The sequence below is a fragment of the Lontra canadensis genome, unplaced genomic scaffold, assembly GCF_010015895.1.
Source record: "Lontra canadensis isolate GAN:19392208 unplaced genomic scaffold, GSC_riverotter_1.0 scaffold248, whole genome shotgun sequence".
Classification (NCBI taxonomy): Eukaryota; Metazoa; Chordata; class Mammalia; order Carnivora; family Mustelidae; genus Lontra; species Lontra canadensis.
Window position 1 is genome coordinate 281,015 of NW_022631242.1, and position 27,792 is coordinate 308,806.

A 27,792-nucleotide genomic window follows, 5' to 3' on the forward strand; every position below is an offset into this window, starting at 1 on the left:
GTTGGCCCCAATTCAGATGCTAGGTCCTTACGTATAGATTTCTTCTCTCTCCAGTCTATTTTCTACTGAGCTGTGTTTTATTTTGTATTTTAATCATTCTTAGAAATCTGTCAGCCTTCAAAAAGATAATGAAACCACAAAGAAAGAACAACTTAATTTTTTTCACACCCCCCTCTCACCCCCACCCCCCATAATGGGTTCATTCATCTTTATTCTAATATCTTTGAAATGACAGTTATCTATCTTTAGGAAAGTTGTATTTTAGTCTTCCTTGGGGACAGTTTTTAATCTTCAAATCTAAGCATATTCTTAAACTGATTTGGTTTAAAAAGGAAAGAGAACTTGCTACGTCATAACTTTGATGGGTTTATGTTCTTACCCACAGACATTAGACCAGCTCCCACTCACCAACCCTGAACATTTTGGCACTCCTGTCATAGGGAAGAAAACAAATAGAGGAAGAAGATCTAATCATATGTAAGTCCATTTTCATAACTGTTAGTTGAACCTGAATTCATTTCTCCTTCTAGTATTGTTTTAAGAGTTACTAATTTGAAATTGTACTTTGCAAAATGCTAACTGGATCTCGTAGCAATTTCAGACTCCTTAGCACGGTGCTTGAGATTCTCCACGCTCAGCCAGCCTTAACAGCTGCGTATCTGTCTGCCGTTTCTCCCTGCATGCGTCTTGGTGCTGTAGTCAGAGTGGAACCAGTCAACATTTGCTGGATACATCCTTTTTTTCCTGATACTTTGCTTTTATTCATGCTTTTTTTTTTCTTTCTCAGATGCCACCTTCCATGTCATTATCTCACTCATTCAGTCTCCCAACAGAAATGCTCCCACCTTTATGTGAACTGTTTTGTGTCTCCCTACTCTTTCCTTGAAAACAGACCTCTTTTCTTTCCTCTGAGCTCTCCCAATTCTTTGCATTTATCTAATGTCAAAAACAGTATTTCATCTGTTACTGTCTTTGTAGTATTTGTTTTCTCTTCCTAATAATCTTAATCTCCTTGACAGAAACCATCTTACTTATTTTTATGTCTTACAGTTGTGACATATATTCTATCAGTTTAACAAATTACTTTTAATGGGCCATGCATAGGCTCCAAAAGGCTTTAAATTAAAAAGGATCACAGGATCGAAGGGTCATCAGAGATAAACAATTTTCAAACAGTTTGAGAAAGAAAAATCATTTATTGCGAAGGACTGGGAGGCACAATGGGATCAGACTTCTCCGTAGTAATACTAGATGCTGGTAGTCAATAGAATGTGGAGCGTTGGAATGGAAGTCTCTATTAAAAAGGTGGACTCGGTTACTTAATATGATGGAACATTGGGGGCAAGTTAAAGATATGATGATAACAGATAGAGAAAAAGTAGCAAAGGCACTAAGTAACTTCCCCTGAAAATTGTATCAGAAAGGAAAACTTAGTAGGATGGAGGGAGAGGAGGTGGCTTAAATACAAAATTAAGTCCTAGTAACAGTAGGAAGTCGACAGAATAATGCCTACAATGTATAAATCAGTATAAGAATATTATTTAGAGATAAGGTACTAACTATCAAAGAAACAGCTGGAATAGTTAAGAACATAGGTGCCTCCATAGGAGCAGGTGAAGAAAATTGGGAAGGTGAGTTTTTAATGTATTCCATTGGAGGTTATTTTAGAAACAATTTTGAACATTTCACTTGGGTAAAATTCAAAAATTTTAACGTGTCTGAGCCCAAAAATTGTCAGAGTGGCAGTTAAAAATAAATATTGAGTCCAATTACTGAAATCTTTAGCATAAGTGAATGCTTTCATTCAGTATTAAGAATCACATATTAAATGTAAGTATGGCTCAGCTTTGGAGATAGAAATCAGATCGGGTAAGCGCTGTCTCTCATATTGCGTACTTTCAGCCTTAGAGGAAAGTGATGAAGATAGGTATTATTTTTACCCATATTAATAATTGGGGACATTGGGCTCAGAGACAATGAACACACTAAGGAACACACTAAGGAAAGGACAAGGACTCGAACTCACCCATACTCCATGGGCCTTTTCCCATTCAGCTGATTGACTCTTACTTAGATAGAGTAGTACTTGAGTTTCTTTCTAAAATTGTTCTAACAGTAAATAAATAATGACTCATTGGAGGGAGGAAATTAAAAGAATAATCCTTACACTGAAAAAATATTTCATATTTGTATTTTCCTACTATACTTATGATTCAGACCATGCTTTTTTTTTCTTAACTCTCTGAAATTTTTAGAAGATGTTTTTCAGTTAATTACTAAGTGAATAATGTCTCTCACTTGGGATTTAGCTTGCTGATGACTTGAGTATCTTAGGGTATTCAGGGTGTAACTATTATTTGCTCTTCTCCATACGACTTGTTCATCCAGAAGGAGAAATAAATGAAAAATGTATGTTAGCATTACTCATATGGAGCATCCTGTTGTCATTATTTGATGTTACTGTGATCTAATAATGTTATCAGTTTTTCCAGAGGGATGTTTTATTGCCGTAGACTATTCACTGAAGCACTTACAAGATAAACCTTTCAATGTCTCTTTGAAAATTAATGACTTCAACTGTGTATTAAAATTTTACCTACCATTGCTCATTAGAGTCTTCCATAGTTTTGGTAGTCAACTTCTAAATATGATCATTGATATCAGAATAATGAGGTAGGGTGTATTTGATGTAAAATTATTTCATTATTGTAGATTTCTACTTCTCTAGCTTTTGAGAGTGGCAATGTGGCTTGATTGTGAACTTTGGAGCCAGATGGCCTGGGTGTGAATAACTCTGCCATTTCCTTGCTCTGTAGCTTTGGGCAGATTACTTAGTGTTCATGCCTCAATTTTCTCATCTGTAAAATTGAGATAATAGTATTACCTATCTCTCAGAATTGTTGCAAAAATTAAATGAATTCATACCCTTAAGGTGTTTATATAGGAAATACTGTGTAAATACTAGATATCAAAACGTCATGTATTGAATGCAAAAATTTTCATCAAATACCAGTATGTGACTTGACTTCATTCATAAAAATATTTATATGTGTGAGTATATAAAGATACTGCTTACAGTGTTTATGTCTGATAAGTGGAACTGGTTTTGGCTATATTATTTGAATTTTTTGAAACAATATTTCCATATTTTATATTTTATATATATATTGTAAGAAAAACAATTTTTGTGTCCATCAAAAATTCTTTTTAAATTTTGAAAAATATTGCATCTAATATTTAGACATGTTTTATCTTTCGTCAACTGTCACCTACACATGTAAACATAAATTTGAAGTAAGATAATTTATAGAGTATCACCTAGAATGATCTTTAAAAATGACCCAGTTATGACATATTAAAAAATATATTAGCTGAGGTCTCCCTTTCTTGAAGATGAGACTAAAGCTTGCAGTTGTCACTGAGCAGGTTGATCTTTGCTTTCTGAAGAGTCCAGCAGACATTCTAAGTGATTTTCCTGTTGAGAATCTCTGTGTATAATGAAAGATTTGCTGTTGGGGTTGTATTGCATATGTGCAGAGTAAGAAGGCCAACCAGCGGTTGAGAATTAACTCTTACAGGAAACGAAGCCTTTCTCATCTATAATCTTGTTTTGCTTGCTCTATTCCTTCCCCCTATGGTGGTCATTCTCATTGCCAAGAGATGTTATAGTGTTTTCGCTTAGCACTTAATGCCATGGTATATAGGCACCACAGGCAAGTACCACAGTTGGAAATTCCCTTCTCCTTTATTACAGTCCCTCAGAGTTCTTTCTCCCCTTTCTGAGTGATTTTCTACAACAAAGTCTTGGACCTGGACCTTAAGGTCATTTATCTGACCTTCATTTCCTCTTCCATTACTCAACTAAAAAAGTCTTCATTTGATTCTCTGATTGTCTTTTGAAATTTAATTTTGTACAAAGATAAATAAGGTTATCTCTTCCCAGGCTTCCCCAGACTCCATTGTTTATGAGTATATCACTACTTTTATTTTCTTTTAACAACTTTTAATCCACATGCTGGTTAATGTGCCTTCAGATATTCCAAAATTGATTATTTTTGATACCTTCCTTCAGTTGAGTTTAATTTATATTCTACCTTAAATTACTTAATTCAAATATATTCAGCTATTTTCTTAAGATTAACATTCTCTATTTTAATTTTTTAAAGCAAGTTATTGATCATTTAATCAGTGTTTAAGTTGATTGAATTTTGCTGTTACAATTTAGCCACTGAATATAGATGTTTTATTTCTGCCTAAAGAATAGAATAACTGAAATCATAGAAACATTTGTGTACCCTCACCCCTCAAAAGTGTTTTCCAATAACCTGGCAAAAGTGTATATGCAGCTGCTACAGTAGAAATCAGTCTGCTTGTTATTTTTTTTCTCCTTCAGAGAAAGAGTAAAGCATAAGAAAGCTTAAAATGGTTCTTGATAGGGATTATGTATGGGCAGGGATTTTACCCATTGACAGCACTAAAGTTTACCCAATAAAGTAGTGATGTGTACTTGGTATTTATATAGGTCTGCAGATCTTTAAAAAATGTTTTTCACTGAGATATAATTAACATGCCAAAATTCACCCTCATAAAGTGTCTAGTGTGTGGTGTTTTTAGTATATTCACTGATTGCATAACCAGTGCCACTATCTAATTCTAGAAGTTTTTTTTTTTATTATTTGCTGTTTTTTTTTGATATGAGAATTTGATTCTAGTTTCCTTCTTGATTAAAAACTGGGGAAAAAATAAAACCCTTTTATTGGTAAGTATATACATGACCGTATGTTCTATGTTTTAATCTCTAAAGAGCTGTACATTGTTAGACTTCCTGATACTGACTAATAAAGGTTTTTAATTTAGTGGACAAAATTTGACACCAAGTTACTTGCCTGAAATCATAAGGATCATTGAAGTTGGTTTTTCTGGTTGCATCTTGTCATTTGCTGTTCTTTGGCACACATCTTGTCTAAAGTTCTTCTTACTTAATTCACAATTAATTTACAATTAATAGTGATGTGCAGTCAGTTTTAAATAATTAGTGTGGTAAACATTTCCGTGTAGTTAGCTTTGTTTCCAGTGGGCATCAGATAATCATGTCACAAAGACAGTGCATTATTTCATTCTGGCTCTCTAAACAAATACGATCTTACCACCAAAGAAGCAACGATGTCAGAGGGCTATAACACCAAGCAGGTTCTCTGCTTGCTCTGTGTTTGCTCCCTTAAAATATTTTTTAAAATTATTTTTTATTATTTTTACATTTTATTTTTATTTATTTGAAAGAGCACATGTGAGCTCAAGAGCAGGGAGAGCGGCAGAGGGGAAAAGAGAAGTAAATTCCCCTGCTGAGCAGGGAGCCCAAAGTTGGGCTTGATCCCAGGACCCCAGCATCATGACCTAGCTGAAGGAAGATGCTTAACTGACTGAGCTAGCCTTAAATAAAATAGTTTTGATGCTCATTTATTTCAATTCACTAGTGTATTGAGTATCTTGGATAAATTATTTCCTGGCTAAGAGTCTTAGGTATAGACAGTTGTGTGGTTTATACTGGTTGTGTACATTATACTGCTTGTATACATTTTATGATTTTAGGAAAAATAAAATTAGAAATAACATAGTAGAGAGAAAGAAATCTATTCAGTTCATTTATTTACTCAACAAATATTTATTGAATATCTATGCTTGTGCCAAGCACTGTTCAGGTATTTGGGATATATCAGTGAATAAAAGGCATTGATAAAATCTCTGCCCTTAGAGCTTATATTCTCGCATATATGGGAGATAGGCGATAAAGAAAATACATAAGAAAGAACTAAGTAGATTATATTAGTATGATGGATTTATAAATGCTGTGGGTAAAAAATAAAAGTGAGGAGAGATTGGGGCAAATTTGAATGAGAGGGTTGGGTCACCTAATTGAAATGACAGTTGAAAAGATACTTAGAGGAGTCCAAGGGTTTCCAGATGTTGAGGAGTAGAGCGTTCCAAGCTGTTTGACTGCAAAGGAGAGTAGAGAAATGAGGTGGCAGTAGCTGGTGGGGAAGGTGAGGTCAGGGGAATTTTTTTTAAAAAAGATTTTATTTATTTGACAGAGAGAGATCACAAGTAGGCAGAGAGGCAGGCAGAGAGAGAGGAGGAGGAAGCCGGCTCCCCGCCTAGCAGAGAGCCCAACTTGGGGCTCAATCCCAAGACCTTGGGATCATGACCTGAGCCGAAGGCAGAGGCTTAACCCACTAAGCCACTCAGGTGCCCCAGGGGATTCTTTTTTTAAGTCGGAGAAATAATAGCATATAAATAACAGTATGCTGAGGGGACTCAATGTAGTAGAGGCAGAAAAATTGATAAAGGAGAAAGAAATGAGCACTCTTGGAACAAAATCTTGGGGTGGGGATCAGGAAATCTAGTCCATAAATGGACATTGGTTTTAGAGTGGGAACTTGAACATTTAATATGAAAGGTGAATAGGTGTTCTATGTAGGCAGTCACTTTTTTTTTATGTCACTTTCTGATGTCTGAAGTCTTCACACTTGTTAAGTCTTAAGAAAGAAATGAGAATTTTTAGAAAGATGCAGATGCCTTTATGAGGCAAATAAAGCCCAGTTTTCTCTCTATGTTTTACAGATTTAAATATATGTTATCCATGATATTCGGACTTTCTGTCTTGCTAATGATAATGACATAAAAAGTGTCCCTTAAATCCTAGCTGAATAAGTTTTTTATGACTGCTTTGAAAAAGCAGTAATTATGGTTTTAAGGTTGGTTGTCTTCTACAGTCATTAGAAAGTGAAGAGATAAAAGTCATTGCCCTTGAAAAAACACTTCTAATCAATTAGAGCTCAGACTTGGGAGGTCTGTCACTATTATCCCAAGCTGTGTGCCTATTTTTAAGGTTTTATGCTTTGCTAATATGAAGGTGTATTGGTTTTTCCTACCTTCTACTTACTTCCTACATTCCTACTTAACACTGCTTTAAGTGCCATTTGAAAGAATACTAGTTCTCAGCAGCAAACTTGAAAAATTTGCTTTGTTTTTAACAGGGACAATTTTTAAGTCACTTGATCACTGAAATCAAAGAGTGTTATTTCCCATATCATTCCAAAATGTTTAGTATTATTATAGTAGTTTTTGCTTTCTTTATAATTATACTGAAATATTTAAAGGAGTGACATGTTGCCATCTCCTTGGAAAGGCATCAAGACAAATTTTTTAGAGTATATTAGATTGTCCCAGTCAACCAAATAGTTAAATCATGTTTAAGGTTTTTAAAAGTAATCCATCAGTTTACACTTTTTCTCAGTGAACTTGGTCATTACCAACTATCTCAAAAATGTTTTCATCCCCGTAGGTAATTAATACTAACCATTCTTCTATTTTATTTTGTAAAAAAGAACCTAAACTGCAGTCTCTTCATTTCTTGTATCTTCACTTACTATGGGCGTTTTGAGCACTCAGTTGTTAGAATCTTTCTTTTCTTTAACACTGGTTGTGGGCTTTCTTGGAACCAGATTCAGAGTAGAATTTTTGTTTTATGGGTTTTTTTTTTTTTTTTCCTTCTTAAAAAGTTTTACTTTTTGGTATACTTTTGTCTAACAACAAGTGGATGGTTTTCGATAATTTGTTTTTCTGCTGACCGTGAACTTCTTTCTAATTTTTTAGTCTAATATACAGTGGAAACCGAAAGGAATTTCTAACATAATACAAAGTAACAGTATTGTACATTTTATCAGTGCCTAGTTTGTGTATATTTGATATTAAGGATAGCATTGGTGATCTCTTATCAGATCGTCTTCTCTCCCCATCCCAAGCCCCCAGTAAATAAAGATCTTTCTTCCCCTTTTTAAAATTAGCTTTGTATTGGGAGTATAAAATTACTAAATTTAGAACTTCTTCTTCTTTTTTTTTTTTTTTTTTTTAATTTAGAACTTCTTTAATCTCAGAGTTGGACCTAATATATTTTAGTGTAGTATTGGGATGTTTTGTCTTGGGCCTTCAGCTTTTTGAGGGTTTGGGGACCACTGTTACTCTGTTCTATTCTTACCCCTTAACCTTTTAAAGTAGCACTAAATAAACCTGAAGGATGTCTAGGAAAATGATATGCTTTCTTCTAATGATGATCCTTTTTGTTATTCTTTAGAAATTTAGAAAACTTGAAAAATTTAAATTTGCTGTTCTGTAGGTTTTAGAAAATGGGATAAGATTTGTAGAATACCTTTATTTATCAGCTCGGCATGCTCATTCTTTGTGGAGATAAATGGAAATATCTGATTTTTTTCTTTCCCTAGACCGGAGGAAGAGTCTTCTTCATCCTCCAGTGATGAAGATGAGGATGATAGGAAACAGATTGATGAACTGCTAGGAAAAGTTGTGTGTGTAGATTACGCTAGTTTGGATAAAAAGAAAGCACTATGGTTTCCCGCATTGGTGAGTAACTTCTGTATAAAAGAGTTTAATTTTCAACTATTTAGGTTGATGAAAAAAACAACTGATAATCTTAATAGTGGTTTTCATAGGTACAGAGTAGGGAAATGGTACTAGCATCATTTAGTTTACACAAAGATTACTTTCAAAATTGTCCTTGAGTACCAAGAACTCTTAAAGTCATCCAAGAAAGGCAAAATTACAGTAATTTTAAAGGGTAGAGATGCGGGAATTCATTATACTGCTCTATTTTGGGTAGAAGATTCATAATGCAAACTTTTAAAACTTCTAAATTCATCATACGAAAGACTGTAGAAGAAGAGAATCTTTTTTCTGCTGTTATTTGCAAATGATGTCTGTTTATCATTCTTTTCAGTGAACGTGATTTGTATTCTTTATCCTGAATGCTTATCAGCTCACTGTTTTGCACAAAGTAATTGCCCAATAAATGTTAGCTCTTATAATTAAAACTTCTGTTATATCTTAAAATTAAAACTCAAAAGGGCAATTATTTGTTTTAATAAATGTAAATACTTTATGATACCTTCATACCTCTGCGTATATCCATCTATCCATCCTAATAGTTATTGGATGTCTGCCATCTGCAAGGATTGTGTTAAGACCTTTACAAGGACTACGAGGCAGGTAATATTATTTATCCTCACTTAGAGATCAGGAGACTGAGTATTGGGAAGAATTAGAAAGACTGAGTATTAAGTAACTTGGTTAATGGTGAGCTGAAAACTTAAGTATTAGGGTGTATGATCATTTCTTTTTTCCCAAAACACTAAGATTCTTTGTAAGAATTTCTTTTGCAACGTGTTTTAAAAATCAGTTCCGTGTGTCTTTTTCTAAAATAACAGGAATATTAATTTTTCGCTGTTAATATATTCAGTATTAAGATTCTCTCACCCATAGTTTCTAAATAATTTCCTCGGTGATGAGAAAAATATTTAAGGATTTATGATGTTGAATTGTTAGTAATTAGTGTAGGAACCATCACAGTATTATTTAAAGAATCTTAGAATTATTCATATATGTAATCCTCCCCCTGAAATTGGATAGTGGATGAATAATTTTTATCAACTAGAGTGTAAAATTGTGTTGTGGATCAAACAGTCTTGACATAGTCACATAAATAGTATTTGGGATTCCATTTTTAAAATTAGTTTTTATAAATTGAGTAAATTTTGCAAGTGTTTAGTAACATCATTGTGTTAGGAAGTAGCCCCCATGTGTTGAGCACCTGCCATGGCCAGGTACTATGTGAAGCTGGTTCATATAAATAGTCTCATTGAATCCTAACTGAGACTGAAAAAATAAGGGGTATTTACCCTATTTTTTTTAAAGATTTTATTTATTTATTTGACAGAGATCACAAGTAGGCAGAGAGGCGGGGGGAGGGGGAAGCAGGCTCCCGGCTGAGCAGAGAGGGCAATGCGGGGCTCGATCCCAGGACCCCGAGCTCATGACCTGAGCCAAAGGCCGCGGCTTAACCCACTGAGCCACCCAGGCGCCCGTATTTACCCCATTTTAACAGGAGGAAGTCTTCGCTTCCATGACTCACGCAGTCTTCCTTTTCATTTTCCTTCACTGTTTCTCCTCTAACCAACCTTTAAATGTTGTGCAAGGTGCAGAATACATTACTCTGTATTCTCTTTAGGGTGATCTCATCCCCTTTTATAGTACTGGTTGCAGAGCTATCGGATAAGAATGCCTTAGGGACCAAGACAGTCACACACATGGGTGAACAGGATGAAGTATGGATTATTGTTCCTGAGGCGGAGTGGAAAGCGAACCCATTTACACACCACCACCAGCGCTGGCCCAAGCTACCATATGTGTAGTTTTTGAAATGCATAAGACAGTGAGTCCTTCAATAGCCCAGTTGGTAGAGCGGAGGACTGTAGAACCCATGAGAAAAAGAGAAAAAGGTAGATTTTGTTCACAGTTTTAGACCCAAGTTTAAGCCCCTGATACTTAGGCTATTGAGTCCCAAGTTTCTGTCTTACAGTTCAGACTTCCATCCTGACCTCCGGACTTGGGTATCTATTCAGTTTCTCCATTTGGATGTCCTTCAGCCATCTCAAAACGTAATAGGTTTAAATCGAAACGCGTCCTCTCCTCCCTCCTTCCCAAACTTGGCCCTCCTCCAGTGTTGCCTCTCACGGCGAATGACATGACGTCATTTGCGCAAGACAGAAGCCTGAGCGTCCTCTGCTCAGTCAGTCCTTCACTCTCCTAATTGCCTCTGATACTCTCTTTCCTTTAATACGCCATTGCCACCGCTCTCCATCTGAGTTGCTGCCTCTCTCCGTGGGGTGGTTGTGGTAGCTTCACCTCGTGCCCTTCTCTAGCCCATTTTCTTTACAACAGCCAAAGTAATTTTTCATTCCATGTTATTTGTTCTATGCTATTTTATTTTATTCTTTTTTTTAAGTTCTATTTATTTAACTAATCTCTACCCCCCCACGTGGGGCTTGAGTTCAAGACCCCAAGATAAAGGGTCGTATGCTCTTCTGACTGAGCCAGCCAGGCACCCCCAAAGTAATTTTTATTTATTTAATTTTCTCAAAGTATTTTTATTTTATTCTCTTTAAAGATTTTATTTTTATTTATTTATTTGAGAAAGAGGGTATGAGAGAGAGAGCAAGAGCATGAGAGGGGAGAGGTCAGAGGGAGAAGCAGGCTCTCCGCTGAGCGGGGAGCCCAATGCGGGACTCAATCCTGGGACTCCAAGATCATGACCTGAGCCGAAGGCAGACTCTTAACTGACTGAGCCACCCAGGCACCCCTTTCAAAGTAATTTTTAAAAGGCAAATCTGTTATAACATTTTCCTGCTTCAGGGTCTTTCCTTAAAGATTTTAGATTTTATCCTAAGAGTTAACATGGCCTAAAATGCTGGAAAAATCTGAACCCTTCTTATCTCCCTTATCAATCCAAGCAGAAAGTTAGCCACACTGACCTCCTTTTGCACTCTGGGATGGGTTCCAGTACTTGCTGTCTCTGGACCTTCCCATTATTTGTTCCCATTGCTTGCAGTAAACCCCTTATACTATACACACGTGAATCCACGTACTTCCTTTGGTCAGGCCAGTTCCCACTCAGTCTTGAAAACTGAGCTTAAATGTTGTGTCTTCAAGAAAGTGGTCCCTGCCTACTTAGATAAGGACTTCACGCAGTAGCAGTTAAATATACGTGCACTTACTTGTTTAGTGCTTGTCTTCCCGACTGAAGGGTGCAAGCTCCACGTGGGGACGAGCAGTGACTGTCTTGGTCTCTTGTTCTCTGGCATCTAGTACAGTAGCTCGAGGTGGCAGATACTACCTATAGAGTGACAAGATGAGTATATGAGCAAATGCTAAGTATTTACTTCAGGACTTTATTTGAAATGATGGGGAAGTTTACCTCGATGCTAATAATGTATAAAAGACTTTGATCAAGGATTCAAAAGGCCATCAGCATTTAAAGAATGCCTAGTACAATGCAGTTGCAGTTAAGGAAAATGTTAACCAACTCCTTAAAGACCGGATAGAACAAACCTATTTCTAGCTGCTTTCTGACCTGTGGGGAGAGTACGTGCCTTTATGTACCATTGTGTCATCTCAGAGCCAATAAGCCCATCCCTAAGACAAACCTGTCATACTTTCTTAGCTTGTTTTTCATTTAGAAATATAACTATTCTGTTAACTTGTTCTTGGTATGCATAGTGGGCTGTCTTGGAACTAGAATGCTAAAAATTCTTAGATATCTTGCAGTAGCCTTTGGGAAGGCTGGCTTTAACCTCACTTTATTTTTTTTATTTTTTTAAGATTTTATTTATTTGACAGAGATCACAAGCAGGCAGAGAGGCAGGCAGAGAAAGCGGGGTGGGGGAGGGAAATGGGAGAGCCCCATGTGGGGCTCCATCCCAGGACCCTGAGATCATGACCTGAGCTGAAGGCAGAGGCCCAACCCACTGAGCCACCCAGGCGCTCTTAACCTCACTTGAAATAGCAGCTGAGGTGGCTCCAGCTAAGTCCTCCCTGGGGTAGTGATCAGTCCCACACAGCCTCCATGTCTTTTTAAAAATGTTTACTTTTTAGAGTGGGTGATATTATGAAGAAATTTTTGTGCCTATTATATATATTTAAATGTAAGTAGTAAGTAGAACCCCATCGCTCGCTTTTTTAAGATCGAGACTGCTGTGGTTGAGCATCTGATACTGGCTCCCGTTTTGGTTCCCACAGTTCTCCTAGCCGTGGCGCACACCCTCTGTGAAGGCTCAGCCTTTACCCCTGGACCGGCCCAGACCCCACTTTCATGCTGGCGTCCTCTTTCTGACTAGAACTTGGTCTGCAGCGTCAGTCTAGGCATGGCCTTGCTTCTGCTTCCGACACAAGCCTGTGCCAAAAACAACGTGGGGAATCCAGAGAGCTGGAGGGATAGAGGATGTAAATTTAAAATTACTTGTGTGTATTCCCACATGCGTGTAGCTGTTTACCCTACAAACTGAAATTAGTTTTTAAACTTTGAGCTGAAACTGTTTTCTGAAAGGATTTACATAGTTGATACGTAAATATCTATAAATGTGCTCTTAGTTCTAATAGTTTCACACTTTTTTTAAAAGGTGGTCTGTCCAGATTGTAGTGATGAAATTGCTGTGAAAAAAGATAATATTCTTGTTCGGTCTTTCAAAGATGGCAAATTGTAAGTATGATTCACTAGAGATGAAAAATATGCTGTTTTTCCAAGTTAGGATGGTAAATGATAAATTAGTTATTTCTAAAGCTTACACTTTTACTTTTCATCATACAGAATGTTTCAAAGTATGATCATTTTTCACATTATCATTTAAGTGGTCTTACAAGTCTGCTTTCCTTGTTCATTTTTTTTTTTTTTTAAATCCCAAGAGTTTATCTAGTTTGTCAATATTTGCCTATATAGTAGCTGGTGATGTGTTGAGGCAAATTTAAATATATCTACTGTATCTAATACTTGATTGCTATCTGTGAAATCTACTTTAACAAGACTGAGGTAATCAGAAATTTGAAAACTGAAATTGAATACTGGTTTGATGATATTAAGAAATTATCGTTAATTTTTAAATGTGTAGTATTGGTATTATGATTTTTAAAAAGAATTTTAAAGCTTCATAATAAAGTATATTATAAATCAAATAATATCTGGGATTTGCTGTAAAATAATCACATGGGGTGGGAGGAAGTAGGTAAGGATGTAGATGAAACTAGTAACTATGAGTTCATGATTATTGTAGTTGGATAATGGATATGTGGTGGTGGTTCATTGCACTGTTCTATCTCCTTTTGTATGTTTTTGAAATTTTTAAAACAAAAAGTTAAAAAAATAGGTTGAAAAATGTATTTGGAGTAGTTCTCAGGCTTTTGTAGATTGATATAAGCCAAATGCAGAAGAGCTGAATGATGGAGAACAATGGTTTATTATTGTAAAATAGGAGGTAGATGTGATATATACGATAGAAACTCTCCCAGTTGCTTGGATCTGACATCCTCCCTATGGCTAGGGAGTTCCATGAAAGATCTTAAATTATAGAAGTTTGCTTTTGAGCCTAGACTCCAGTTTAAAAACAATTATTAAAAGAAAATTTACATTATAAATATGTACATTTTCTTCCAGTCTTAAATTTAGTAATCTCTTGTGATCATCCCAAGACAATGGCAAATTCTTACCATTTGACTTCTTTTTTATTGGATCAATCCTGCTATCGAGATATTTTCATTTATTATTATTTTGGGTAGCAGGATCGATATATTTTTTTTTTTTTAGATTTTTATTTATTTATTTGATAGAGAGAGATCACAAGTAGGCAAAGAGGCAGGGAGAGAGAGTGATAGGGAAGCAAGCTCCCTGCTGAGCAGAGAGCCCGATGTGGGACTCGATCCCAGGACCCTGGAATCATGACCTGAGCTGAAGGCAGCGGCTTAACCCGCTGAGCCACCCAGGCACCCAGGATCCGTATTTTCATTATTGCATTAGGCAGGAGGGACTCTGATATTTGAGAATACCTTGTAAAACATCTCTCAAGGAGGGGTTATTCTGTAGATGATTACATATTTTAACATCCTGTCCAGCATTTTGTTTGGGAATTGCAACACTGTGCAGTCACTTTCATTGTAAATATTAATGTTTCCATATTTTCAGTATCTTTTCTGTGATGCGTGATTGGCCTCTTAATCTCTGTTGTGTTTTTGTGGCTTTCTTTTTCTTTAAAATTAAAACAAATAATGTAGTACTTCAGTGCCGAGAAAGGATGTCCATGAAATTACTAGTGACACTGCACCAAAGCCTGATGCTATATTAAAACAAGGTAAGGATAATCTTGGGATAATTTATGGTTAATTTAAAAACTGTTAAAGTGTTTTTGAAGATTAAACTTTCTTTTGCTCTTTAAAAAATACATATTTTTGAAATTCTGTCTTTGAAGTTCTGTTTGGTTCTATATGAATTACACTTTTGTAAATCTGTGTGTCTTTTGCTGTTACAGGGCTGTTTTTTCATCTTTAGCATATAATCGGGGCAGTAATCTAGGAGTGGGGAGAAACTAGATCATCAGCCAATTACTATAGACTTGCTTTGCCTAGTAAATAAAATACTAGTTCCTGAGGATTATAGAAACAGGAATCAAAAGTAATTTTGATTTGGCACCTCTCATAGTATAACAATAATATTTTATTGAGGAATATGCCATAATTGCCTTTCTTACTTGATTTTTGGCATTGTAGAACTTTCTTATTGCCCAGGTTCATTAAATCTGATAAGATGCTATGTAGACTAGTTAAAAATCAAGAATTTGTGGCTTAGAGTTCTTGTCCACGTATTGTAAAAGAAAAATAATTGTGTCTTGCTGATTTTGGTTTAAGCTAATTACTGATAAAATTTTAATTCCGGTTTTACTAGGAATGAAGATAACGTATCTATAGTACATTTTCAGCTATTGTATGTTCATTACAGTGGCTTTGTGCTTGGTATATAATGCTGTTTAATAATCACTTACTGGACCAATGATTAGAAATTTACCTATTTTTTTTAAACTTTAAAAAAAGATTTTATTTATTCATTTGACAGAGAAAGAGAGATCACAAGTAGGCAGAGCAGCAGGCGGGGGGCTGAGGGGAAGCAGGCTCCCTGCTGAGCAAAAAGCCTAATGCAGGGCTCCATTCCAGGACCCTGAGATCATGACCTGAGCCGAAGGCAGAGGCTTAACCCACTGAGCCAACCAGGCGCCCCAAAAAGTTTACCTATCTTAAAGTTGTTTTTACTAGGCATGTTTAATTTTTGTTTAAAAGAAGAAAACTCTCTTTTCCTTTGTATTTGTTTGAACCTAAGTCACCTTCCAGTAACAGTAGTTTGCCATCTATAAATTGGGTGCCTGATGCTTAGGACTGCTGGGTTTTGAATGAGTCACTACAGTGCACAGTGCCTGGCCCACAGCCAACACTTGATAAATGTCTGTGGTATTAGCACAGTGGTTAATTTTTTTATCTTGTTTAATGTTGTTAGCAAATCAGTTGTCTTAATTTCTCCAGTTCACACAGTTTTGGTCCTCTCTGCAGCCTTTGATCAGGCCCTTGAGTTTCATAAAAGTAGAACTATTCCTGCTAATTGGAAGACTGAACTGAAGGAAGATAGTTCTAGCAGTGAGGCGGAGGAAGAGGAGGAGGAGGAAGATGACGAAAAGGAAAAGGAGGATAATAGCAGTGAAGAAGAGGTAAGGACAAACAGTCGATGTCTTATGAAATGCAGAGAAACAGTTGGGTTTCCTCTGTGAGTTGGGATTTGGCACAAAGTCATCAATCACTTCAATGTTTTTAGTATTAGAAATATTTCATAATAAAAATATGCTTGTGCTATCCATCATAACCAAGTAGTTTGCTTGCTTATTTAAAATAGAAGGATAGTCGAAAAACTATAACAGAACTATTACAGAACCCCTCACTAGCGATATGGGTTGCTTGGCGCCGCCCTAAAAATAAAATTAAGTTATTTCAGTAACCTCAGAAATGTTTGTTAATCTTGCCATGCTTTTGGTTTATCAGATAATAAGGGAAATACCCACCTAATATGGAAGAGTGCTACTTTCACATGCTTTTCATCATCCTGTGGCCCCTCTCACCTCCTACTGTGTGTTTATCTGCATATTTTATTGAAGTACCTAGAGAAGTATAAAATATATCATCCATCTAGTATTATTAAAAGATTAATCAGCAAAAGGGATTAATATCTCTTTGGTTCAGAGGATCTTAAATTATATCTAATGCAAATGGGTGGATAGTTCTAATTAGATCATAAATAAGGCATTTGTGAATTTGTATGGGTCAAGGAGATGAAGTTTTAGATTTTACTGTAAATGGTACTTTAGGTCTAGCAATGATAAGTACCAACAAAAGATGTCCATGATATTACTGGTGAAACTGCACCGCTGTACTTGTTAATGTTCTGTTGAATGACTGCCTAAAAGTTACTGGTGAATGGTGCAGATAGTGAAGTCTGTGTCTGTGATCATTAAGGGAACTAGACTGAATGTTTTCAGGAAACTAATAATTTAATGTCAATATATAATATTTTAGGTAAGTTATTCTGCCATCTAACTGTAATAAACAACTATTGATGAAATAGGATTGTTTTAGACTTTGTGTTTTATGACATAGTGCTTTATGATGACAGTGTGTAGTGTAGGAGTTTTTCAGCTTCAGTCTCCCCACTGCATTCTCTTTAAAATGCCGAAATGGGGCACCTGGGTGGCTCAGTGAGTGAGGCCTCTGCCTTTGGCTCAGGTCATAAACCCAGGGTCTTGGGATCGAGGCCCGCATCAGGCTCTCTCCTCAGTGGGGAGCCTGCTTCCTCCTGTCTCTCTGCCTACCTGTGATCTTCTTCTCTGTCAAATAGATAAATAAAATCTTTTAAAAACATTTTTAAAAAATGCCAAAATGAACAAGCAATCCTTTACTTAAAACCTCCCGAAAGGGGGCACCTGGGTGGCTCAGTGGGTTAAGCCTCTGCCTTCATCTCAGGTCATGATCTCAGGGTCCTGGGATCGAGTCCCGCGTCGGGCTCTCTGCTCAGCAGGGAGCCTGCTTCCTCCTCTCTCTCTCTCTGCTGGCCTCTCTGCCTCCTTGTGATCTCTCTCCATCAAATAAATAAATAAAATCTTAAAAAAAACAAAAATCCTCCCAAAAGGTTCTTTTCACTCAGAAGTCAAGCTTCACTTACAGAACCTCTCTCACAGTCTGGCCCCACCTTCATACCACTTCTCTTGGCATACCTTGCTACTTTGAACTTGATGCTATAGCCATATTAAATTATATACCTTGTTTCTACTCAGCCTGTACACATACCAGTACCTCTGCCTACACTGCTCTTCCCTGTTCTCCCCCACTTAGCCTGGCAAACTCCTGTTCAGTTTTTAGAACCCTACTCACATGTCGCCTCTATAAAGGGAAGCCTTCTGTGAAGCATCACCTCCCTCACCTGAAGAAAGTCAATCACTCTTATTTGCTGGTCTAACCTGATATTGTTCCTTGTGCATGTTTTTGTTATTTATACCCTTTCCCCCCACCCACACACGTATCACCTGTTTTCTCCCCTATATGCTCTTCACGGGTAAAAGACCCTGTGTTACTCGAGAGTGTCTGTCAGAATGTATAACATGTAAATAAATGAGAGTCAATAAATACTAGTTACTAAAATTTTTGTTGCTTAGATTTGTGTTTTATAAATTTTTTTGTGAAAGCAAATATGGTTTCCAGTTTAAATATTTTAAGTTAAATACAAACTTCACTGAAAGATTTTTGTGACAGGAATACATTTGGCAGTTTATGAAAGTCAAATATTGTATCGGGGGCATTTAAGATAATATCTAGAAAGTTAGATTCCCTTAGATTTGTATCTGATTACTTTACCAAAGCCTAGCTTCTGTGGCCCATGTTTAAATTGAGAAGTGCAGTTTTTTTTAATGAACAAATTAATAATTGTTATTTATTCTTCTCTGTTCAACCAGCAGACCTAAAAGTTTATCAACATGGATTTTGTTTCTGGTTTTTAACTTGCCTTCCTTTGCTTTGCTAGCTTTTAGAAGAAAAGGGTTAATGTCAAAACAATGGCATTAGACACATGATTTTTTAAAAATTAAAATGATAGATTTATTTAGACTATCCATTGAAAAGTATGCTCTTAAGTTTTACCATCAAAGATGCATTTGTTTCAGTCAGAGTAACTGTAACCCCAGGTGTGGATTTTGAATCACTTTCTATGCAGTTACTCCTGATCATGTTCTCTAATGATCACGTTCTCCATCGCTTATTATTTTTCTTTTATTTGATTCAGCACCTAGCGTAGTGCCTACACTTACTGGTGCTCATTAAGTGGTTTGTTGAATGGATGATAGTCACTGAATTGATGAGTTCCTCCATCTCACCTACTACCCTGCTCCTTGCAGGTCGCTTCAGGACCAGCTCCCTACTGCCACAGCCCCTGGCCACAGCAGCAAGAAGCTAGTCCCTCCCTTGTAATTGATAAATCGGGGAACTATTTTATTACTTGAAGATTTCCCTAAGTCTGAATCTTCAGGTATTGTAGATCAAGTTTGTTCCCCACTTTACTGATTTTATAAGCTTGAAGTGCTATACAGTGGGGCTGTATACAGTGAAGGATACTTGTGTTACAGCTAAGGGGACCCACGCCTGTATAGTTCTGGAGGAGCAGTCGGAGTCAGTTTTGATGTTAAACCCTGACCCGACTTAATGTAATCGAGAGTAGGTCTTCTTGAGCCTGTGGCCCTGATTTAAAGAATAGATAATCTGATATGGTAAAAAGCTCATGAGCCATCTTGCTAAGTCTCACTTATATGAGAATTTACATTTGGAATTGTCACTGTTGAGATACCTTTTAGGACATACTCCTTTGGAAAGCATAAAATGTCTAGACTTGCCTGGTTTTGAATAGCTTAGTGTTAAGAAATAATTTTTACTTGGTAAAAAAAAAAAAAAAAGCCTTTCAAACATTTTGGTAAATATTAGTTTCTGCTGTTGGTAGGAAATCTTGTATTATTAAACTGCTTCCTTGAGAAAAATAATATTTTCTTCTGTGACTAAAATTAGGAAGAAATAGAACCATTTCCAGAAGAAAGGGAGAACTTTCTTCAGCAGTTATACAAATTTATGGAGGATAGAGGTAAGTTTTTTTTAATTCATGGTTAATGTTATAATGTATTATATAGGTAATTAATACTTTAAGAATTCTGTTCCTTAAGCTTCATGTCATGATCTCATAAGTCAGGTCATGGCTCTCTTCTTGATTGGCAGCATCACCAGCACCTAGCATAGTACCTGTCATACAGTAAATGGAATGAGGACTTTGATAATATTTTGATGCATATTATGGCCATGGACCCATATGGCCTGAATTCTGTCCTGGCTGTCTGGCCCGCCATCCATGGGTCCCCAAAGAACTCCTAGTACAAGCGAGCAATAGCATAATGGGAATCATGGCACCATTTATGTGCACCTACATAGGTGCTTTTAGTTAAAAGCCTCCCTCTCCAGAATCACTGTTTGATATAATTAGGATCTGTCTGTATGTGTACATGTGAGTGAGAGAGGGAGGGAGGGAGAGAAACATCATAATCTAAGATGGGCCATAAGTCTTCTTGTGACCCAGCCACACAGAACTAAGCAGAGAATTAAACCATCCAAAGAGTTAGATGTAGAGAAAGGTTACAGAGTCTCAAGGTAAGCCTTGGTTTAGCTGTTTGAATCTGCCTAATGTTGTTAAGGAAATGCAAGGATTGAGGTAAAGTGGTGTGGGTGCTAACCTTTAATTTCCGGTCGTGACCTAGTCTGCTAGTCACCGTGCCCCTGTTACTCTGCTGCTTTTCTGCTGTTTAGAATATAATGTCTCCTTTCCTGGGAAATGCTAGGAAGGGAAGTAAGGAGAAGCGGAAAACTTTTTTAGCTTGAGGAGGACAAAATGAATAATATTTAGAAGTGCCACTGTACTCTGGGAATTAATTTTCTTGCAGGATGGAAATTAATGTTTTTTAAATCCTCATTTCTATTGCTGATAAGTAGAAGCTGACTGTCTTTTGCTCTCATGAGTGATAGTGGCCACTATAATGCAGGTATCTTTTTATTATTTGATAGGAAATGTCTTTGCTTTCATGTTATTTCCTTGTGTGAAAGGAGGCTTGGCCTAAGAGTGTAAGCAATTTCCTAGGCTTTTGTATAAGATAAATAAAAAAGTGAAGAATATTTTATTAATATTAGAAAGAGTGATAAGACCATCCCAGTCATAGGTTGTTTTGAAAGGGCCACAGTTATGTCTCCATCCCATTATTTCCTCTACCACTTTCTAATGGTTTGGTAGTTTTAGTGTCCTTGCCTTGCATGGTCCACATTAGAAAGAAACAAAACTAAGTGGCTCCGTCAACTTAGTGTCCAACTCCCGGTTTCAGCTCAAGTCATGATCTCATGAGTTGTGACATCCAGCCCCATGTTGGGCTCTGCGCTCAGCGGGGAGAGTGCCTCTCTCCCTCTGCCCCTGACCCCCCTCATCCCGTGCACTCTCTCTCTCTCTCAAATAAATAAATAAATAAATATCTTTAGAAAGAAACAAAACTATATAGTTTCTTCCTGGAATCATTGTTTAGACTAGGAACCAATTAATAACATACAAAGAAAGTATCATGAAAATCACCCTCATTGTGAAGTTGTTGCCTGTTAATTATCTTATCCCTTTCTTCAGTTCTACTAAACCTTGTTTCCTTGATTTAAAAAAATTTTGTTTTGTTGGTATTTTATTTTGGTTTATCGACTATTTATTCTTTTGCTCATCAAGGAAATGAAAATGGAATGAAATCATATAAGGTTTCCAAAATCTGGTTTGAGAAATTTTTAAAAATGAAATGGGCTTAAGTCGTAGACATCATATTTTGATTAAGGGATTTGTTTTTTCATATATATACTTTGCACTATATGTATTCAGATATTCAGTGGTGATAACCTGAATCTTGTAATTTTAAATAAAAAATGTAACATGGTTACAATATATTTTGTATTTTCTTTAATAGGCACACCTATTAACAAACGGCCCGTACTTGGATATCGAAATTTGAATCTCTTTAAGTTATTCAGACTTGTACACAAGCTTGGAGGATTTGATAATGTAAGTATTACAGTTAGAAATGAAACATGTTTTTCATACAACATGTTTTCTTGTCTAAAAATTACTTAAAATTATATACTAATAAAAACTTAAGAGTAGAAGGAAAAGAAAATGGGAAGCACAGGTTAGAACCAGGTAGCTTCCTTAGACCAAATTAATATTAATTAAAGATTCTTTCAAATGAGCTTTCTGATTTATTGTTAAGTTTGTCAAACTTTAATAAACCACCTCTGTCTGAGTCACAGCACAACCATATTGGTAGAAGTTTGTCCTCTTTCTCTTTTCCGTTAGACTGTAAGGTCCTTGAGAATTAATATTCTTTATATCCTTAATCTCTTCCATTCTGTCTGATGCACACATACACATACACACGTACATACACACGTGTATATGTAGAAACATGCTGAAAAAATCTTCATTGAAGGTTGCCATGATGTATGATGTCCCTTCAATTAAGATTATTCTGGGGGAAAAAAGGATTTTGTATAATAAAATGTTTTATTATGTTCCTTAGAATTGCTTTGATTTATTAAGCTTATAGGTTTTATGGGAACTAATACTTAAAGAATTTTATCTGTAGCTCTTCATTACAAATTTTGATTTAGAAACCTGAGTATTTTCTTACGTACTATGTCAGGGCTAATTTAAAAATGAAATGGCCTAATATGTCAACATTTGTAATTCTGAGATTTATTAGAATACTAAAACTTTAAAACATTGTTGTAAACCAAGTTTTTAATTTAGAATTTATTAAGTTATTTTCATTCCTTTGAGACCAGAACCAATACATGTAAACATATATATGCTGCATTAATAAAAATTTTATTATATTCCAACCTTTTAATTTGGGAGTTTTCATTTTACTTTGTTAGATTGAAAGTGGAGCTGTTTGGAAACAAGTCTACCAAGATCTTGGAATCCCTGTCTTAAATTCAGCTGCAGGATACAACGTTAAATGTGCTTATAAAAAGTAAGTCGGTGCTCTCTTAATCTCACAAAACAAACTGAGGGTTGCTGGGGGTGGGGGGAGTGAGAGGGTGGTTGGGTTATGGACATTGGGGAAGGTATGTGCTATGGTGAGCGCTGTGATATGTTAATAAAAAATAAAAAATTAAAAAAAAAAGTTAGTGTACTTAATAAACCTACATTCAATACTTTACCTAGAAAACAGGTTCGAATTTACTGTATAACTGAGACTAATTATTTCTTCTAAGAAGCAATCAGAAATTTTTACTAGACTGATCACTCTATAATAGCCTTTTCTACATTGTTTTCTATGAATACTACATCTATGAGATATTCTGTGAAGAAAGTTTTTGTGGCCAAGTAAATTTGGAGAGTACTATGTAGAGGTTAAAATGCCAGAGTGTTAAAAAGTTGAGGGTTGAATCCTGGTTCTGCCAGTTACTAGCTTTTGTGCCTCTAGGACCATTTCTTTGTTCTCCTAAGCTTTAGTTTCCTCTTTTGTAAGATGGGATGTTAGTCCTTGCCTCATTGGACTACTCTGATGATGACATAAGATTTCACGTGAATGCAGAGGCCTAGAGAATGGCATGCAGGAGGTGCTCAACAGATGGATACTGATACCTTTAATAACTACTGTTGTTACAGTTAACTATCCTTAACATTCTGCCTTTTCACTTTTAGTGTAGGTTTTTTTCTTTAAGGTTTATTTATTTGAGAGAGAGGGAGAGGGCTGGGCAGAGGGAGAGGAAGAAAGAGTCTTAGGAAGACTACACTGAGCAGGGAGGTCAACATGGGGCTCGATCTCAGGACCCTGAGACCAAGACCTGAGCCAAAACCAAGAGTTGGATGCTCAATTGATGGCACTACCCAGGCACCCCAATGTAGTTTTTTTAGTGACTTTTTTCCTTCGAAAAATGTTTCTCTTTGGGTTAAAGAGATTGGGCAGAACAGAACTAGAGTAAACAAGAATAATAATATGGCTCAGTATCTGAGGACTTAAAAGAAATGAACACATTTTAAAAACCATAACTCTACAGCAGTATTTTGAAACGTTTTCCCAAATGTAATTTCTCTTCATGTTTCCAGATACTTATATGGTTTTGAGGAGTACTGTAGGTCGGCCAATATTGAATTTCAGATGGCATTGCCAGAGAAAGTTGTTAACAAGCCATGTAAGGAGTGTGAAAATGTAAAAGAAATAAAAGTTAAGGAAGAAATTGAACCAGAAATCAAAGAAATAAAGATTGAAGAGGAGGAGAATATAATACCAAAAGAAGAAAAACCTACTGATGATGATATTGAAAGAAAGGAAAATATTAAACCGTCTCTGGTAAATCAGATACTGTTAATGGTGCTGTACCTTCTTTGGTACATTTTCTACCTCATCTATACAGTTTTCATAGCTAATTTATCGTAAAATGTTATACTTTATTTTTTGTGCGTTTTTTCCATTAAGTGCTATTTTTATATTTAAAATTAGCTGTTATTTTTGCTTAGTGTTTTAGGAATGGCAGGAGTTTCTTAAAATTACTACTACCTTTCTCAATATTAGTATTGGTTGGTACCTCCTTTTGCTAACAATTAGAGCATGAAATGAGGGTGACAGTTTATACTTTTGTTGGTTTAGTTCCTCTGATCTTTTTCTAGGGAAGTAAAAAGAATTTATTAGACTCTATACCTACACAGTCTGATCAGGAAAAAGAAGTTAACATGAAAAAAACAGAAGAAAACGAAAATCTGGAGGATAAAGACGAGGAGACAACTGGGGTGGATGAATCCCTCAGCATAAAGGTAGAAGCTGAAGAAGAAAAAGCAAAATCTGGGTAAGAAATTTGTTTTTGGTTAAGATGCATTTTGGCTGAATGAATTCTAATTTGCTCTTTATTTTTGTATCTGTATGTTTGAATCTAAATTTGACAAAATACAGGATTTTTGAGTGGTTTGCATTTATTATGTGAGTACCATTTGCCTCCTTCAGAGACCCTGCTAATGCGACTTTGTAGCAAAAGGTCATATTTTTGATCCATTCTTCTTGCTCTCATCATGGAAATATATGAAATTTTGAGCTAGAGAAAAAGTACTTCTTACTACATTAAGCTCTGCTGAATAACCAGATAATATAAATTTGGGAAGATGGCTTTCTGTTATGTTTTGTAGATGGAATGTTGGCTCTAGATTTTAAGAGTTGTACTAATTCCTTAAGCAAAAAATAAGAATGGAAAAGTGCTAATAATTAGTTTTCGAAAGGCCAGAAATTGTTATATTGTGTTTAATGTGTCAGTAGCAATTACTTGTTTTGGTCAGTTTGGAATGATGAACTTACTTATTTAGCAATGTAATTTATGCACTGCCAGTGGACCCCTGGATTTTTGTAGGTGATTTTTGGGACCTGGTCTTTATTTCTGAGGTTTAAACAACCTAGACATCTCCATTGTTAATGGCTGATTTAAATAAGTACAACCAAATGTTTTTGATCATTTTAGTATTTTTCTGAAATTTGGCCACAGCATGCAGGCAAGCAGGGAAGGGAAGCAAAATACGCTTCCTTCATATAGTGAGAGGTGTTTGTTTAGTATACTTTGTTATATATTTTTGTGTACAAATGTGTATATCAAGTACTCCTTTCTGTTATTGGAGATTATCTCCGCTGTTAAGAAACTTAGTAAGTACCTAGCTTTTTGCCTAAAATCTCTTGATCATTTTAGTGTCCTCTGAAATTTTGGCTGTGGCATGTAGATAAACATGGAAGGAAAAACCTGGGTTTAGAAGAATATAGTATAAGTGTTTTCTCATTATACTTGGTTGTAGTCCTGTGTGCATGTGTGTATTTGAAGTACTCCCAGCTGCTACTGGAGATCATTTCAACTCTTAAGAAACTTAGTAAGGATTCAGCTTTTTGCCTAAAAATCTGATTTTTATATCTGCATATGTTTCTGGAATACCTACTGTGTGGGAGGCACTGTGATAAGCCTGTATTTTCTTTTGTTACTAATAATTAATTTTTCAAGTTGGTGTTTCAGTTGATTTTATAGTATAAACTATATATTGTGGGTTCTAAAAAAGTACTTAACTATATAGCTTTTTAATTTACTATATATATTTACAAATGTATCATACCACAACTGGAATTTTCCTGCCGAGACTGCCCTAATTTGGTAGATGTTCTTTAGAAGTGTTATGTGTTGGGAATGTCCAAGATTGATTTCTGAATTTTATTAGATGAGTGCAATAGAAAAATTTTACAGTGATAAAGAGTCATATGTATTTCTCTAGCATGTAAACTTTCTCTAAGTAATTAGCTACTACCAGGAACTTTCCATGTCCTTCTCTCCTACTCTAGGTGTAGGAGATTAAGTAAGTTAATTCAGGTAAAACACCTGGTTCAGTGGCTGGCCCCATAGTAGGTATTAATAAATTATAGGTTTAAAAAAATTTATTCCATTGTGAGGAGTGTGACATCAAAATGGGAAAATTTGGTATTTCTTTGTGAATTCAGATGAAAAATACTTAATACATTTGGTTTCTCAAAATACAGTTCTTTGAATGATAAGTAACAAAAGTGTGTGCACATGTGTGTTGTGTATGCTCATGCACGTGCTCAGGTGCAGCGCATGCATTGGGTGTGAGTGAGGTATATATATAAATTGAATTTCTAAATTCTGTATGCTGTTTACATTTTATACTTTCAAAGGATATCTTTGCTCTGTGTTCTGTCTCGTTTAGTGCATTTACCTCTGCTTTTTGCCACTGCATTATTAGAGGAGGGAGTAGGATATTTTATTTGGCTGATAGTAATTGTGTTGTTGCTTTTTTATACTTTAGTATATTACTTAAGTGCTTTTCATTTGGTTTGTTTTTGAGGTTGATATTCGATGCAAAATTTTATTTTTAATTTTTGATTGCTTTATTATTATAGTGTTAGGGTTTTATTCCAGATTGAAAAAAAGATTGCCCTGGCTGCCACTTAAAGTAGAATTGTGCTTGGTATTACTGGCATTTCCACTTGTGCTCAGTGCACTGTATAAGACCTAGTTTAGAGTTCGTTGTCATTTAAAAAATCTTAGATGTTTTATTCTGCATCTCTCTTTTCCCAATATATGATGATTCTGAGGTACATGGTAAATCTCTTCAGTGCATAGTAAATTTCTTCTTTTGTTGTGGCCACTAGAATACACTTCCTTTTCTCCCTGATATGCAGAGATATAAGCTTATGATTTAAACAAGTAATATTCTTCCCCCAAAAATGTCTTCAGCATTTTAACTTTTATATATTAACATTTATTTATTTAAAATTGTTAATAATAGTGTATCATCCATAATACCCTTTATAGTAATTTTCTAGATATTTTAGCCTTGCTAGTAATTATTTTTTCATTCTAGACATGTTAATGTATTTTTAATAATAGAGTTCCTATTTTTTAAATCTCCGATTATAGCTTGTTTTGTTTAGGTCTTAATTGTTAAGTACCTATTCATTTGAATATGAATGAGTCTTTAAAAATAGAAATAATTCTTGAGATTCTGTAGACTTTGTGATGTATTTCAGAGAAAATTGTTGGATTTGTTACTTTTGTAAATTTAGACTCAATTTCACAAGACTGCTAGGTTTCCCTTCATCCTTCCTCCCTCACTATGTAGAAGGAAAGAGGTAGGAGAATAAAAAATCCTTATAGTGTTGCTTGTATTACTGTAGATTATTTTTGTTGCTTCTATAACTGCATAATCAGGAGTGATAATAAAGTATGTTATTGCTAAAAAGTTTGCATAGAAGAATATAAAACAGATTCTCAGTGGAGAAAGCTTCTTACGTAAATATTATATTCATCAACTTTTAAAGCATAATTACTTAGCTGTCTTGTAGTTCTGTTTTATGATCTTTGTCAGCTCTTAAGTGATGGTTTCTTTTTGAGAGAAAAATTGTTGTAAAAAGTATAGACAGTTTTTATACTGTACAGCAGCAGATAAAAACTTAGAAGTAAATATAGTCGAATTTCATATTGAAGTTTAAAAAAAAATAAATCTAGTGTTTGGAAAGATTGATAATTTAAGATTTTCTCCAACTTGTTTAATACAGATTTGTGGCTGAATGCAAACGCTCAGTTTTAAAAAGTGCACAATATTGAGAAGATCGAAATGGTTGCAGTGCTGCTTCTAGATTTGACTTTTAGTTTCGTATTACTTGGAGTTGGCCTCATATACATATTTCATTGGAACTTCAAAGTTGAAAGAAT

At 35.5% G+C, this 27,792-nt stretch overlaps 1 protein-coding gene across 1 annotated transcript in view; it reads left to right on the forward strand.

Annotated features, from left to right (window-relative positions):
• Positions 1-27,792, forward strand: part of LOC116862486 (AT-rich interactive domain-containing protein 4B) — a 141,191-nt gene that overhangs the window by 70,779 nt on the left and 42,620 nt on the right. The window contains exons 7-16 of the mRNA XM_032849790.1: positions 386-477; positions 8,280-8,418; positions 13,026-13,105; positions 14,668-14,744; positions 15,991-16,145; positions 19,534-19,606; positions 21,501-21,595; positions 22,468-22,565; positions 23,648-23,891; positions 24,209-24,384. Of these exons, the coding sequence (XP_032705681.1) occupies positions 386-477; positions 8,280-8,418; positions 13,026-13,105; positions 14,668-14,744; positions 15,991-16,145; positions 19,534-19,606; positions 21,501-21,595; positions 22,468-22,565; positions 23,648-23,891; positions 24,209-24,384 (1,229 nt within the window). The remainder of the gene's footprint in view (positions 1-385; positions 478-8,279; positions 8,419-13,025; positions 13,106-14,667; positions 14,745-15,990; positions 16,146-19,533; positions 19,607-21,500; positions 21,596-22,467; positions 22,566-23,647; positions 23,892-24,208; positions 24,385-27,792) is intronic.